General features: G+C 38.7%; 1 protein-coding gene across 17 annotated transcripts in view; it reads right to left on the reverse strand.

Annotated features, from left to right (window-relative positions):
- Positions 1 to 13267, reverse strand: part of PRDM2 (PR/SET domain 2) — a 126635-nt gene that overhangs the window by 76940 nt on the left and 36428 nt on the right. For 16 of the 17 annotated variants that reach the window (XM_016954481.4, XM_063804936.1, XM_063804962.1 and 13 more), the window contains one exon: positions 5988 to 6140. The exons of the other annotated variant lie outside the window; for it this stretch is intronic. In XM_016954481.4, the coding sequence (XP_016809970.1) occupies positions 5988 to 6140 (153 nt within the window). The remainder of the gene's footprint in view (positions 1 to 5987; positions 6141 to 13267) is intronic. 17 annotated transcript variants of the gene reach the window in all.

The raw sequence follows: 13267 nt of genomic DNA on the forward strand, positions 1-13267 counted from the left end.
TTCTGGTAGATTTCTGCCCAAAATGCATACGTCGAATCTAAGCATGATGAAACCATAAGAGAAGCTCAAACTTTGGGACATTCTACAAAATAACCAACCAGTTCTCAAAACTGAAAGGTTATAAAAGACAAAGACTAAGGTACCAGCCAAACACATGAGACATAACAACTGAATGTGGAAACGTTTTCTTTTCCTACAAAGACATGATTGGAACAATTGACAGAACCTGAGTAAGGTGTACATATTAGCTAGTAAAATAATGTGTTGCTGTTAGCTTCCTGATTTGGATCATTGCACAATGGTTATCCAAGAGAGTGATCCTTTTTGTTTTTTGTTTCTTTTTTTTTTTTTTTTTTGCGGGGAGGGAGATTCCACCTACGGTTTAGAAACAAAATAGTTCCTCACTTCAACATACCTTCTAGTCTAGATAAAGCCCCTAAAAGTAAATATTACTTCGTTTAATTCTCTGCAGAACTCTCACTGTCTACACAGTCCAAATTTAAAAATATTCTAAATTCTTTAAATTAAAACAAGGCAGCTGTTTCCTTGGCTCTCACCCAGCCCTAAGAAGGCTAAAATCTGCCTTTTTCTTATTTTTGAACCAATACATGATTTCCCTTCTTGAACCAGTTAAATCTAACCAAAAAACTTACTTTAATATATATTAATGAGTTAAAACAGCCATCAAGAACGCCTTTTGGCATTCTGATGAACTAATCTGTTGAAAGAACAGGCTTATGTTAAAGTAAACTGTTTCTAGACTATGTAAATTCCAAATGTATAGTTTCTCTATTTTTTTGTTATAAGTCACATATTGAAGAAATGGTGGTATCAACTAATATTTGAAGTGACTAGAGTTCTCAGAAATATGAAAAGTCTTCAAACCAATGCAAAAAAGAGCATGGGAAGGAGTGAAGACAAATGTATTCCCCATATATTCCCCCACTGAAATGGTATAACCAGAGAACTGGCTACAAGATACCACCGGACATTTTCAAGATACCTCTAAGAATAAGAGCTTAAGTTTCCCTGCTCACTCCACTGCAGTTGTCAGTGAAGTGCTAACTGAACTAGCAACTTGGTGAAGTTAAATATCCACACAAACTCTACTTGGGAGGGCACTCATGTCCTAAGATATTCTTGTTGCTGCAAAACACACAAAGTAAAAACACAGCAGAATCTGTATCACAAATCAAATATAAAATTTCTAGCACTGGTGAAGTGTTAGATCAAGAGGAACACATTCGTTAGCTGCTAAACAGCCTTCAAAATTATTAGCGGGCATAGTGGCTCATGGCTGCAATCCCAGAACTTTGGGAGGCCAAGGCGGGCGAACTGCTTGAGCGCAGGAGTTTGAGACCAGCCTGGGCAACATGGCGAAACTCTGTCTCTACTGAAAATACAAAACTTATCAAGGCATGGTGGTGTGTGCCTGTAGTCACAGCTATTCAGGAGGCTCAAGTAGGAGAATCACTGGAGCTTGGGAGGTGGAGGCTGCAGTGAGCCAAGATTGTGTCACTGCACTCCAGCCCACAAGACAGAGTGAGACCCTATCTTAAAAAATAAATAAATAAATAAATAAATAAATAAATAAAAACAAGTAGAAAACAAAACAAAAATTATTAGCAACTTGAGATGGTTATATTATGGAGCGATATATGCTTCGCAACTTTATATTAAAACAGCTACACCAATAGACCCTATGAAGAGGAAAAATAATAGTATTTTTTTTAAACCAAGGCTTGTTTTCTTCCATATTATAATATATTGGGTTTTTTTTTCTGTACTGGTTAGCATTTTTAAGTCAAGTTCAGAAGAAAAGAAAAACTACTCCCTTCAACAAAGGAAATATAAATCCACATTAAAAAAATAAAGTCAAAGGACCAAACAACCTCTTTTTAAATATATTTTAATATTAAAAAAAATTAACAACAACAAAGATTTTAAACTCTTCCCACTTTCTCTTTGGGTTCAAACAGGTATAAAACCAAGAATCTGCTCCATATTCTCTCCTTTAAACATCAGCATATATAAAATAAAACTTGAAATTTTACCAAACAAATCAGGAAGAAGCAAGAGTTCTAATATTCCTTATACTGGGTAAGGAATATTAGAAAAATGTGACAGAAATATTAGAAAATTAGAGAAGTATTCCAGAATCACTCAAACACACACAGTACATCCACTCATACCCACCTACGATCCAGTCCCCAGCACGGTCTTTTAAAAAATCATAGGTCAGATCTCGGCCTCAACTCTCCAGTGGGTGAACAGCACTTAAGCCTAAAACTCATCCATCCCTGCAGACCTCAACAGCCTCATCTCCTAAGATTCCTTCCTCCTCCCTCCAGCCACATGGGCTTTTGTCCTATTCCTTTAAAATAAAAAACAAACAAAAGGCTGGGCACGGTGGCTCATGCCTGTAAATCCCAGCACTGTGGGAGGCCGAGGTGGGCAGATCACGAGGTCAGGAGTTCGAGACCACCTGACCAATATGGTGAAACCCCGTCTCTACTAAAAATACAAAATTTAGCTGGGCATGGTGGCATGCGCCCATAGTCCCAGCTACTCAAGAGGCTGGGGCAGAAGAATCGCTTGAACCTGGGAGGCGGAGGTTGCAATGAGCCAAGATCACGCCATTGCACTCCAGCCTGGGCGACAGAGCACAACTCCATCTCAAAAAAAAAAAAAAAAAAAAACCATTAGCTTATTCCTACTCCAAGGTCTTTGCTCTTTGCTCCTACCACTCCTCTTCCTGGACTGTTCTTCCAGCAGACCTCTTGCATGGCCAGCTCCTTCCTATCCAAGGAGTGGGGTTCGAACGTCTGTCCTCAGGAAGGCCTTCCCTGACTCACTGGAGACAAAGCAGCCCTCTCCTACCTAGCTAGTCTCTATCACATTTCCCTGTCTTAACACACTGATCGCTACCAGAAATTACTTTCTTATTTACTTATTATCTGCCTCTTCCCCTATAACACGGAACATCCTCCAGACCAGAGACCTTGTCTGTCCTGTTCACTACTATAGGAGAGTACTTGGTACACAGTAGACTCTCAATAAATATTCACCAAACTAATGAACAGAGAAATGAATAGATAGCAGATTTAACAGCTAACTTTCAGGAATTTTAAATCATTTCTAATCATATTACAAACAAAACCAGTGTTGAGATTTCCCAATTATCTGGGTATAATAATAAGTTGAGAAGATACAGAGCCCACAGAGCAGCACATGTAATTTCTTCACAAAACCTAACCCACGGGACACTTAATCTAGAAGAATAGAGTTAGATAATCACTAGTAAAAAATCTGAAAGGCTTTGTACATACTTGAGCAGATATCAAAGATAAAGACTGGGGGAGGTCTGCAAAAATCAGAACTATGTTATTTCGGACAAAGGTAAAAATAGTACTAGTATAGCTAGTTAACACTTGAGGACTTACACTGAACTAAGAACTGTTCACAGAACCTTATATATATATACATTGGCTTGTTTAACCTTCACAACAAACTATGAAGCAGTTTTATTATTACCTCCACTTTATGGATGAGAAAACTAAGACACAGAGAGATCCTTTGCGTGGTCACATATCTAGAAGCCAAAATTTGCTCACAAGACAGTCTGCTCCAGAGTCCCCACTCCTGACCATGACACCATACCACCTTGTGAAAAATAACAACAATCATTTATAAGCACTTACTAGGTGCTGGAGCTCTATCCGTATTCACCCATGCAATCATCACAACAACCCTATGAGGTCAATACCATAATTACCTGTATCTTACAATGTGGGAATTGAGGCACACAGAGGGACTTAGCTAAGGTTACAAAGCTAATAAGGTCACACCTACTTGCCTTGGGTCACAGCAAGTCAAGATCTAACCCAGGCAGTCTGGCTTCAGAGTTCACTCTCCCAACCACTATTCTATCTTGATTCTCAGTGTTTCTGTGAATTTGCATCAGAGATGAACACATTTTAACTTGAAGTACAATGAAGGAATTACAGTGTCCTAATATCTACATGAGCTTGCATGCCTTCAAAACTTCCTTCCTATTACCTTGATTGTCTCATATTCATCCCCTAGCTAGTATTTCATCTCCACCAGGATTCTACCTCACTGATTCAACCATATGTATTTCTCCTTTAAATACTTCTGAGAAACAATGCATTCTTGAATCCAACTTCACACTCCAATATAAGAAAATTGTAGAGTAATACCTACTAGAAAAGCATGCTACTACGATCCAGCAGAATAAAAATGGAAAACAAGGTTTTTAAAGTCCTAAATAAGAAAGTGTAACAAAAAATCTGCAGGGATTGGATACAAGGACCTGGGTATAAATGTGATAAAAGGCAGTCTAGTTGGCTAACAATGTCAGGAAAGATGCAGCAAAATTAAACAGCTACAGGTTAACTAAACTTCAGAAGGCCTACTGCCACTACACTAACAAAACACAGCACACTGCAAAGCTGGCCACAATTTGAAATGTGTGCTCATCAAAAGTGTTCAACTCCATGGAGATCATTTTTTCCATAGACTATTCTCCAACCTATGACATTTTTAATGGAATAAAGAGAATCAATAAAATAAAGTGAATAAAGAGAAACTTGCCTTATAGCAATTTTGCTATCTATTGCAAAAAGCAACAACCATCCATCTTAACAGGCTGGAAATTCTGCCTTAGAATATCTCCATGTATAATGTGAGGATCTGTCTTTTTTTTTTTTTTTTTTTTTTTTTTTGAGACAGAGTCTTGCTCTGTCACCCAGGCTGGAGTGCAGTGGTGTCATCTTGGCTCACTGCAAACCCTCCCTCCCAGGTTCATGCCCTTCTCCTGCCTCAGCCTCCCGAGTAGCTGGGACTACAGGTGCCCACCACCATGCCTGGCTTATTTTTTGTATTTTTTAGTAGAGACGGGGTTTCACCATGTTAGCCAGGATGGTCTCAATCTCCTGACCTCGTGATCCACCCGCCTTGGCCTCCCAAAGTGCTGGGATTACAGGCGTAAGCCACTGCGCCCGTCCGGATCTGTCTTCTTAAAGAATGTGACCCATGAAAATGAGGGAGATATGGCCTTTGCTCAACAAGGAAATGCAGCAACACTCCACGCTTCCTCACACTCATGTCCCTGAATGTGCTCCATAACCTCATTACCAATCCTAAAACATGACTTTCTTCTTCTTTTCCACAATTAATATCTCCAAAGAAAAATTTGGCAGAAGGGAAGAAACATGTTCTGTTCAATTTGTATTCTGAGTAAAATTTAGGGAAAAGAAAAGCTAATCCAAGGCTGCATTAATATCAGAGACTAACAGTGTGTATTCAGTTAACACAGACCCACCATACCTACTGATAGTTTCTTACAGTAGGATAAATCTGCCAGACAGTTCCTAATGCCTCTGTGTCATAGGAGAAGGGAAGCAGCTGCCACATGCTTAACTCATCAGTATCTTTCAAGATGCAGTGTGTAATTACTTAACACGATCTTCATGCTTTAGCTCCATGACACACACAGGTAACCATATATTAAAACACAGAACCTGAAGAGTGTGGATAAAGCACTTCCCAATATAATCCCTCCCAGGTCTGCAAAGTCATTGTCAGTCACAACTAAGGACAGCATTAGAAAAATATAAGCCAGCCCAGGCATTGTGGCTTGTGCCGGTAATCCCAGCACTTTGGGAGGCTGAGGTGGGTAGATCGCTTGAGCCCAGCAGTTTGAGACCAGCCTGGGTAACATAGCAAAGCTCTGTCTCTACAAAAAATTCAAAACTCAGCCGGGTGTGGTGGCATGTGCCCATAGTCCTGGCTACTCGGGAGGTTGAGGTCCGAGGATCACCCAAGCCTGGGGAGGCTTAGGCTGCAGTGAGCCGTGATGGAGCCCCTGCACTCCAGCCTGAGAGACAGAATGAGACCGTCTCAAAAAAAGAAAAAGGAAAACATAAGCAGCGTAACTAACAGTAAATTAATTCTAACACTGTTACCTTTAAAGTTTTATAGTAAATGGCTCTGTTGATTTCCAGTGGGAATAAATTTTGCTCTTCTCCTGAGCAAGCCCAATTCACATATCGCAGCCAGTTTCCCTTCTCTGGATCAGTGGCATCAATGCACATCCATCCCAAATTTGGGTAATACACCTTGAAAATGGAGAAAAGTAAAAAACTTTTGTTAAAATAGGAGTATCTTTAAAATGCCTCCATTTTTAACTTTTAAGGATAATTCTTTTTCATTATATGCAAGTACTCTATATAAAGCATTTCATAAAAACAAAACAAGCGACAGAGAAAAGAAAAATACAAGGTGAAAACTGAAATTCGAAACTGTAATTCTCATTATTTTTCTATTTAGGCTTGTTTGCCCCGCGCCCCCCACCCCTACACACACACACACACACACACACACACACACACACACACAAACTTAAAGAGCTATAGTCAGCATGCTTGGGATCTCCAAATGCTTTACAAATATGTACACAGAGACAAATGACAACTATGCTCTGTAAAGTGTGACTTAGAAAGGAAAACAGCTTGCAGTGGTATTCAGCAGCACCCAAATCCCAAGCTTTCTGGGTTGCTCTGCTAATCGAGTATGGCACCTGGCCCTGCAGGGCTATACAATTCAGCACGTCCCTTTCTGGCAGGGTTGGCAGGGACTTCAGGAGTGAACACGCATTGTGAACCAGGCACATGGGTGACAGGATATGATGCTTCTGCAAACTCAACTGACTCTTAAAACATACTCCATCCAGAGCATCTGCAAGGATGAAGGGGCGATGGAACAGACTCTGGGAAATATCAGTGGCCTTCAAAAAGAAAAGGACCAAAACCTCAACCCCTTCCAGGAGTCAAATCAAATCTCCTCTTGCAAGAAGCCTTCCCTTCTCACCCACACCAATTCCTCCCACAGATGCTTCCAGCACTTATTTATCATCCTTCATTTTAAAAGAACATCTATTTGGCAACTATTTTTAACTTTAATTTTGTATATACATGCATACATATACACATTTTCCCAAAACCAGTCTACAAAACACTCGAGTAGGCACTGAAACAGAACTGCAGAATCAACTGGCTGACAGACGTGCTGGGCAAAAGAAATGAGTCTTTTACTTTATTTTTAGGAAGAAAGGATATAATCTAGATGTTTCCATTTCTTTCTCATTATTCCCACCGCTCATGCCTTCTTCCCTCCCCTACCCACATTAATCACCTTTCTTTACTGCAACTTTCCTTCTGGAACAAAGCTCCCACTCCCCCCGCTGATGGTGAGGATGCTGCTCTTCTGGGCATGCCTGGGTGTCTAGGCCTGTGATTGCCAAGGGGCAGCATCCACCTTACCGGGCCCTAACACTGCCTTCTTCCTCTTGAAAGTCAAACATCAGGCATAATGCTACATGCCTGACATATTATCTCATTTAACCCTATGTAGCAGGCTTATTAGCTCTCCTTTCAACATGTGAAAATTGAGGCTCAAAAGTTAAATAACTTTCCCAAAGTCACCTGTTTAATTGTCATAAAGAAAGGCTTCGACTCAGATCTCCTTGTCTTCTGTGTATCACTGCCTTCCTTGACCATCCTAGTTAACTGAACTACCAACATCTAATGAGCACCTACTGCGTAATAGGTACCATGCTAGAAGGTGCACTGTACTTACTTTAATCATCATAGGCACCGAGGAGAGTATCTGTACACAGTAACTTACATTATTACCCCATCTGCAACATAAACTGCCCCTGGGCTCAGGGATAATAAGTTTCATTTTAATTTACTGCAGTGATGGCAAAGTCCCACTCACTCCCCACCCAAATACTGGCACAGCTACCGAGACTGATGAGACTACGGAGACAAACACAGAGATAGTTGCCAAGAAAACCACACAGTTCACAAGGTAGCTGGAGTCTATCTACCTGCCTCGGGATAAAAATACAGGTTGTGCCACAACTTCCTGGCTCTCAGGTCAATACAGCCATTTGCAAAAAGCAAAGTGTTACAGTTGAGTACAATTTTTATTCATACATAACTCATTTTGTTTCAAAGGAGACTAAGGCATCTTCTAAGTCATACTGACTGATGTACAAAAAGAGAATACTTGCTTTTGTAGAAAAAGATGACACTTCAATTTTTAAAAATAGGCCAAGAAGTAATTCACAAACGAATACACGTAGCCAAAACCTCATAATACTAAACTTAGTTAATAAAAAATAACTTGAAAGCAAAACAATTTTAACCTTTTAAATGGGCACACAAAAAAAATTTCTTAAACATAGGAAAGGGTGTGAAAAAACAGATATTCCCCCAAACACCTCTGAACAGAAAACAAATTGATTTTGTGAAGAATTTAGCAGTACCTGACCAAAAAAAAAAAAAAAAAAAATATATATATATATATATATATATATTTAAAATATACACACACTAACCAGCACATACACTTGTAGGAATTCATTCTAATGAGATCATTGGACAATTGTACCCAGATGTATATACAAAAATGTTCACAGAAGTGTGGTTTACTGTAAATTGCTTCCAATTCATGGCTAAATGGAAAACAATATGGAATTAACTCAGTAAATTATGGTCCATCCATATAGCTGAAACCTTAGACACTAAAAAGTACTGTGGTGCAAATGATTAATTAGATTATATGGCACGATTTATTTCCTGTTAGATATACCTATATACTTGAAAATTTTTTCCAATAAACATGCATTATTTCTGTAATTAGAAGACAGCAAAGATAACCAGATGTTGTGGAAATACATTGATCAGCATAAAGGCATTCACAATACGTTGATGATTGAATAAAGCATTTATAGGCCAGGCACGGTGGTTCACGCCTGTAATCCCAGCACTCTGGGAGGCCGAGACGGGAGGAATCACGAGGTCAGGAGATTGAGACCATCCTGGCTAACACGGTGAAACCCCATCTCTACTAAAAATACAAAAAAATTAGCCGGGCGTGGTGGCGGGTGCCAGAAGTCCCAGCTACTGGGGAGGCTGAGGCAGGAGAACGGCGTGAACAGGGGAGGCAGAGCTTGCAGTGAGCCAAGATCGCGTCACTGCACTCCAGCCTGGGTGACAGAGCAAGACTCCGTCTCAGAAAAAAAAAAAAAAAAAGGAATAAAGAAAAAAAAGATAATCTCACTTTGGTAAAAAAGTGTTTCAATGAAAGCCTTTTTTTTTTAAATGAAGGATTCTATTGACATTGCTACCTAGAAAATACTATACCTTCTTGGTATGTTCAAATTCCAGTTGTGTTTCAGTTACAGAATTAGATACCTGAAGGGTTTGCTGAAGATTATAAAACTGACATCCTACAGAATTAAATTTCTGGTGACTACAGACAAAAACGGGTCTTCAGTATCAACTACTTCACTCCTCAGATTACTTTAGGAGATCAGAGACTTCTTTTAAGAACTATTCTAATACATCACTGTATTCTAAAATGTTCTGAAAATTCTAGAATAAGGAAATAAAAGAGAATCTAACAGGTGATAGCACATTTTATTTCAATAAGCCCACTTGTCAGAGGACATTTCCCAAAACACAGGTTACTTTTATAGAGATACTAAAATACAAGTTTAAAAAATAAATAGCTTGGCCTCTCGAGCCCTTGAAGCCGCATTAACAGACCCTCTCTTAAAATTAGACTAACTAGATTTTATACTACAACTACACAAATGTTTCTGGAAAATCTCCCAGCAACAAATGCACAACAAATGTTGACTGGTTCACAGTAGACCCCCAGTGAACAGCCACTGGACAAATACTTTATTTTCACTCTTAAATCAGAAATTCTATCTACGAACCACAGATGTTTAAGAATCCCACATAACCGTATAAGTAACATACAAAATTTTGTGCACATATGTGCATTTGTGTACTTTCGGGGGAGATTCTCAAAAGGGTCCACAACACAAAAAAAGTGTAAGAGTCTCTGGGCTTTGCTAACAGGAAGAAGACTGAATAAGCAACCAAGAAATGGGCTCCTGGCCTGATTCCAGGACTAATATTCTAACAATATTATTTTTAAAAAGGCCCTTATTTTAAAAAGGCTTTCACTGAAAACACTTTTTTACCAAAGTGAGATCATCTTTTTTTTTCTTTATTCCTACTTTTAAATGAGGGTAAGTTCCTAACAGATTTGTTAGGAACTTCATGAAGCCACATATAACTCAGATTTCTTGCCTGTGGAAAGATCTAGGTCACTTCTAGTATATCTTTATTCCACAAATAAAAATTTCCATGAGGTATTACCAGTAGTTTATAACACCACAAACATTTTATGCCAAGCATGGTGTTCAAGAACTTAAGACAGTGCCTGGTACGTGCTAAAAGCTTAATAGGGGTTAAATGAATGAATAAATAAACTCCCAAAGAGAGTTTTTTTTTTTTACACCAGACCAAGCTGCCAATCTGAGTACAAGTTAACCTGTTCAAAAAGATCACTTAATTCTCTGTACTTCAATGTCCTTGTCTGTCCTACAGTTCCTGAGAGAAGAGGAATGTAATTGGCTCATCTGTTTCTATGACAACCAATTCTACAGCCATCCCACACCTTTAATTATTTCATTCAAAACCTATGCACTGCTATTAACCACTCAGCTTCTCAGCAAACCTGAAACCAGACATCACCACATTCACTCCTACTGCTACTCTTCCCTACACATCAAGACCAGGGCTCAGCAAACTTTCTGTAAAGGGCCACACACAAATATTTGCAGCTTTGCAGGCCATATGGTCTCCATCACCACTGCTCAACTCTGTGATTATAGGGCAAAAGAAGCCATAGATAATATTTAAATGAATGACCAGAGCTGTGTTCCAGTAAAACTTTACTCATGAACTGAAATTCGAATTTCATATGCTTTGCATATGTCACAAAACATTTTTATTTTTCCGACCCTTTAAAAATGTAAAAACCATTCTTAGCTCCAGCGCTGTAATAAACAGGTGGCAGGTTGGATTTCCCTGGTGATCTAAACCTTTCCCTACTGCTAGAAAGCAGCACTGAGAGCTGAAAAGTACTTTCTGAGAAAAGGTTCTGCAGAATCAGCTGGTTGACTTCTCTTCTTGCCTGCAATTTTAACTTACAAATAATTTGAAATCAGAAGAACTGAGATAGCGAAGACTATAAAACTCACCTGTTAATATTTAATCATAGCAGCGCTGACTGATAAAAAAGTTTATATATCTTTTAAAAATTACATTAAAGTCTTCTCATTATACAGAGACAATTTCTCTATCAATTTTAACTGACATGCAATTCTACTTCTTCCCTCTATTCTCCTGACCTCAAAATTTGTTGCCTGAATGAATAAAATGTAAATATTAATAGGAGCAGTGACCACTGGTTTTCCTCTACAAAAATAGATATTTTTAACAATTTAATATTAAAAAGATTAACAATACTGGATTTTAAAAGGCTGGCAAGAAACATATACTCTTGGTGGTTGTATAAATAATTAATAGTACAGTCCTTCTGGAGAGAAAATGTTTGGCAAAATTTATAAAAAGTTAAAATGTATATAACTTTTTGACAACATTTATACTTCTAGAAATTCATCTTAAGGAAATAATCAGACAAGTCAACACATATTTATATACAATGAGTTTTATACTTTGAAGAAGTATTTATAATCATAAAAACATTAAAACAATTTAAATGTCCAACATAAGGCTTAGTTAAATAAATCATGAATGGTATACAATGAAATTGTGGGTAGGCATAGGAATAATGATGTAAATAAGCCAGGTGCAGTGGCTCGCACCTGTAACCCCAGCACTTTGGAAGGCTGAGACGGGCAGATCGCTTGAGCCCATGAGCCCCTGAGTTCAAGACCAGCCTGGGCAACATGGTGAAACCCCATCTCTACCAAAAATACAAAAATTAGCTGGACATAGTGGCATAGTGGCACAGGCCTGTCCCAGCTACTTGGGAGGCTGAGGCAGGAAGATCACTTGGGCCCAGGAGGCAGAGGATGAGCTGTGAACATGCCACTGCATTTCAGCCTGGGTGACAGAGCAAGACCTTGTCTCAAAAAAAAAAAAAGAAACAAACAAACAATAACGTAAATAAGTAGTAGACATAGATATGTCCACAAGATACTGAAAGAATAAAAAAGCATTAAAAACTGCATGTGCTGTTTGATCTCAATTGAATCAATTTCTACATATAGGTTGTAAATGTACCAGTGGATGTGTGAGGCTGAAAATAGAGAAGCAGCGAAGCAGGGAGTTAAAAGAATGTTCAGGAAGATGTTCACAGTGGTTGCGCCTGGATGGTAGGAGTTTCAATGATTTTTATGTTCTTGTATATATTTTTCTGTGTTGTTTCTATTATGTTGCAGTGAGCATGTATTAATTTTAAATTTTAAAAGATTTATTAGAACATATAACAGAAACAGTGACCGCTAATGTAAACTATGGACTTTGGGTAATAATGATATGTCAGTGCAGGTTCATGGGCTGACCAATGCCCCGCTCTGCTGTAGGATGTTGATAATGGGGAAGGCAGTGCATGTGTGGGGACAGCGAGTATTTGGGAACTATCTGTACTGTCTGCTCAATTTTGCCATGAACCTAAAACTGCTCCAAAAACAACTAAGTGTATTTGAAAGAAAAAGAAGAAAAGAAAAAAAAAGCTTACTAAAATAATTCTTACCCAAGCAATTCTAAAGTTCTGTTAATTAGAAGCAATTTGAATCCCATAAAAGTACATCTAAAAGGCTTTTATCAGAGGTGGTTTTAAAATATGGCAGATTACTCAGTGCGGATGGGGAGAGTCAAGAGAACGAAAACACCAAGTCCCGAGCGCCAGCTAGCTAGCGGCTCCCTGCCAGAAACTCATCGAAGAATGCTCTCTTCTTGTGAGAACCTATTTTGTGCATTCACCCTGAGGATACTCTACTGTTTCTCTCCTGTTATTTCTGATTTAACAGAATGTTTTCAGTGAAAGCTTAGAGGACTTAAGACTGGGTTAGATAATCAAGGGCTCAAGGAGAGCAATTTAACACTTTGTCTTAGATTAGCTTTAAAATGGAATTCTGGCTGGGGTCTAAGACCCTGCTGCTAAAAGATAAGCTGGTCTTAGGGGCTTTGATGGAAGAACAAATGCCAAGATGAGATTCTGATGATAAGCCATTTCTGTTACATTAATACAAGGCATTCTGATGCAGGTCTGAGGGTAAGAGCAGAGTTGGAATAAGTTAGTAGGAAACTACTAAGTCTTACCTCAATGTCGTTTTCTTCTAAGAAATATT

Source organism: Pan troglodytes, chromosome 1 (assembly GCF_028858775.2).
Source record: "Pan troglodytes isolate AG18354 chromosome 1, NHGRI_mPanTro3-v2.0_pri, whole genome shotgun sequence".
Taxonomy (NCBI): Eukaryota; Metazoa; Chordata; class Mammalia; order Primates; family Hominidae; genus Pan; species Pan troglodytes.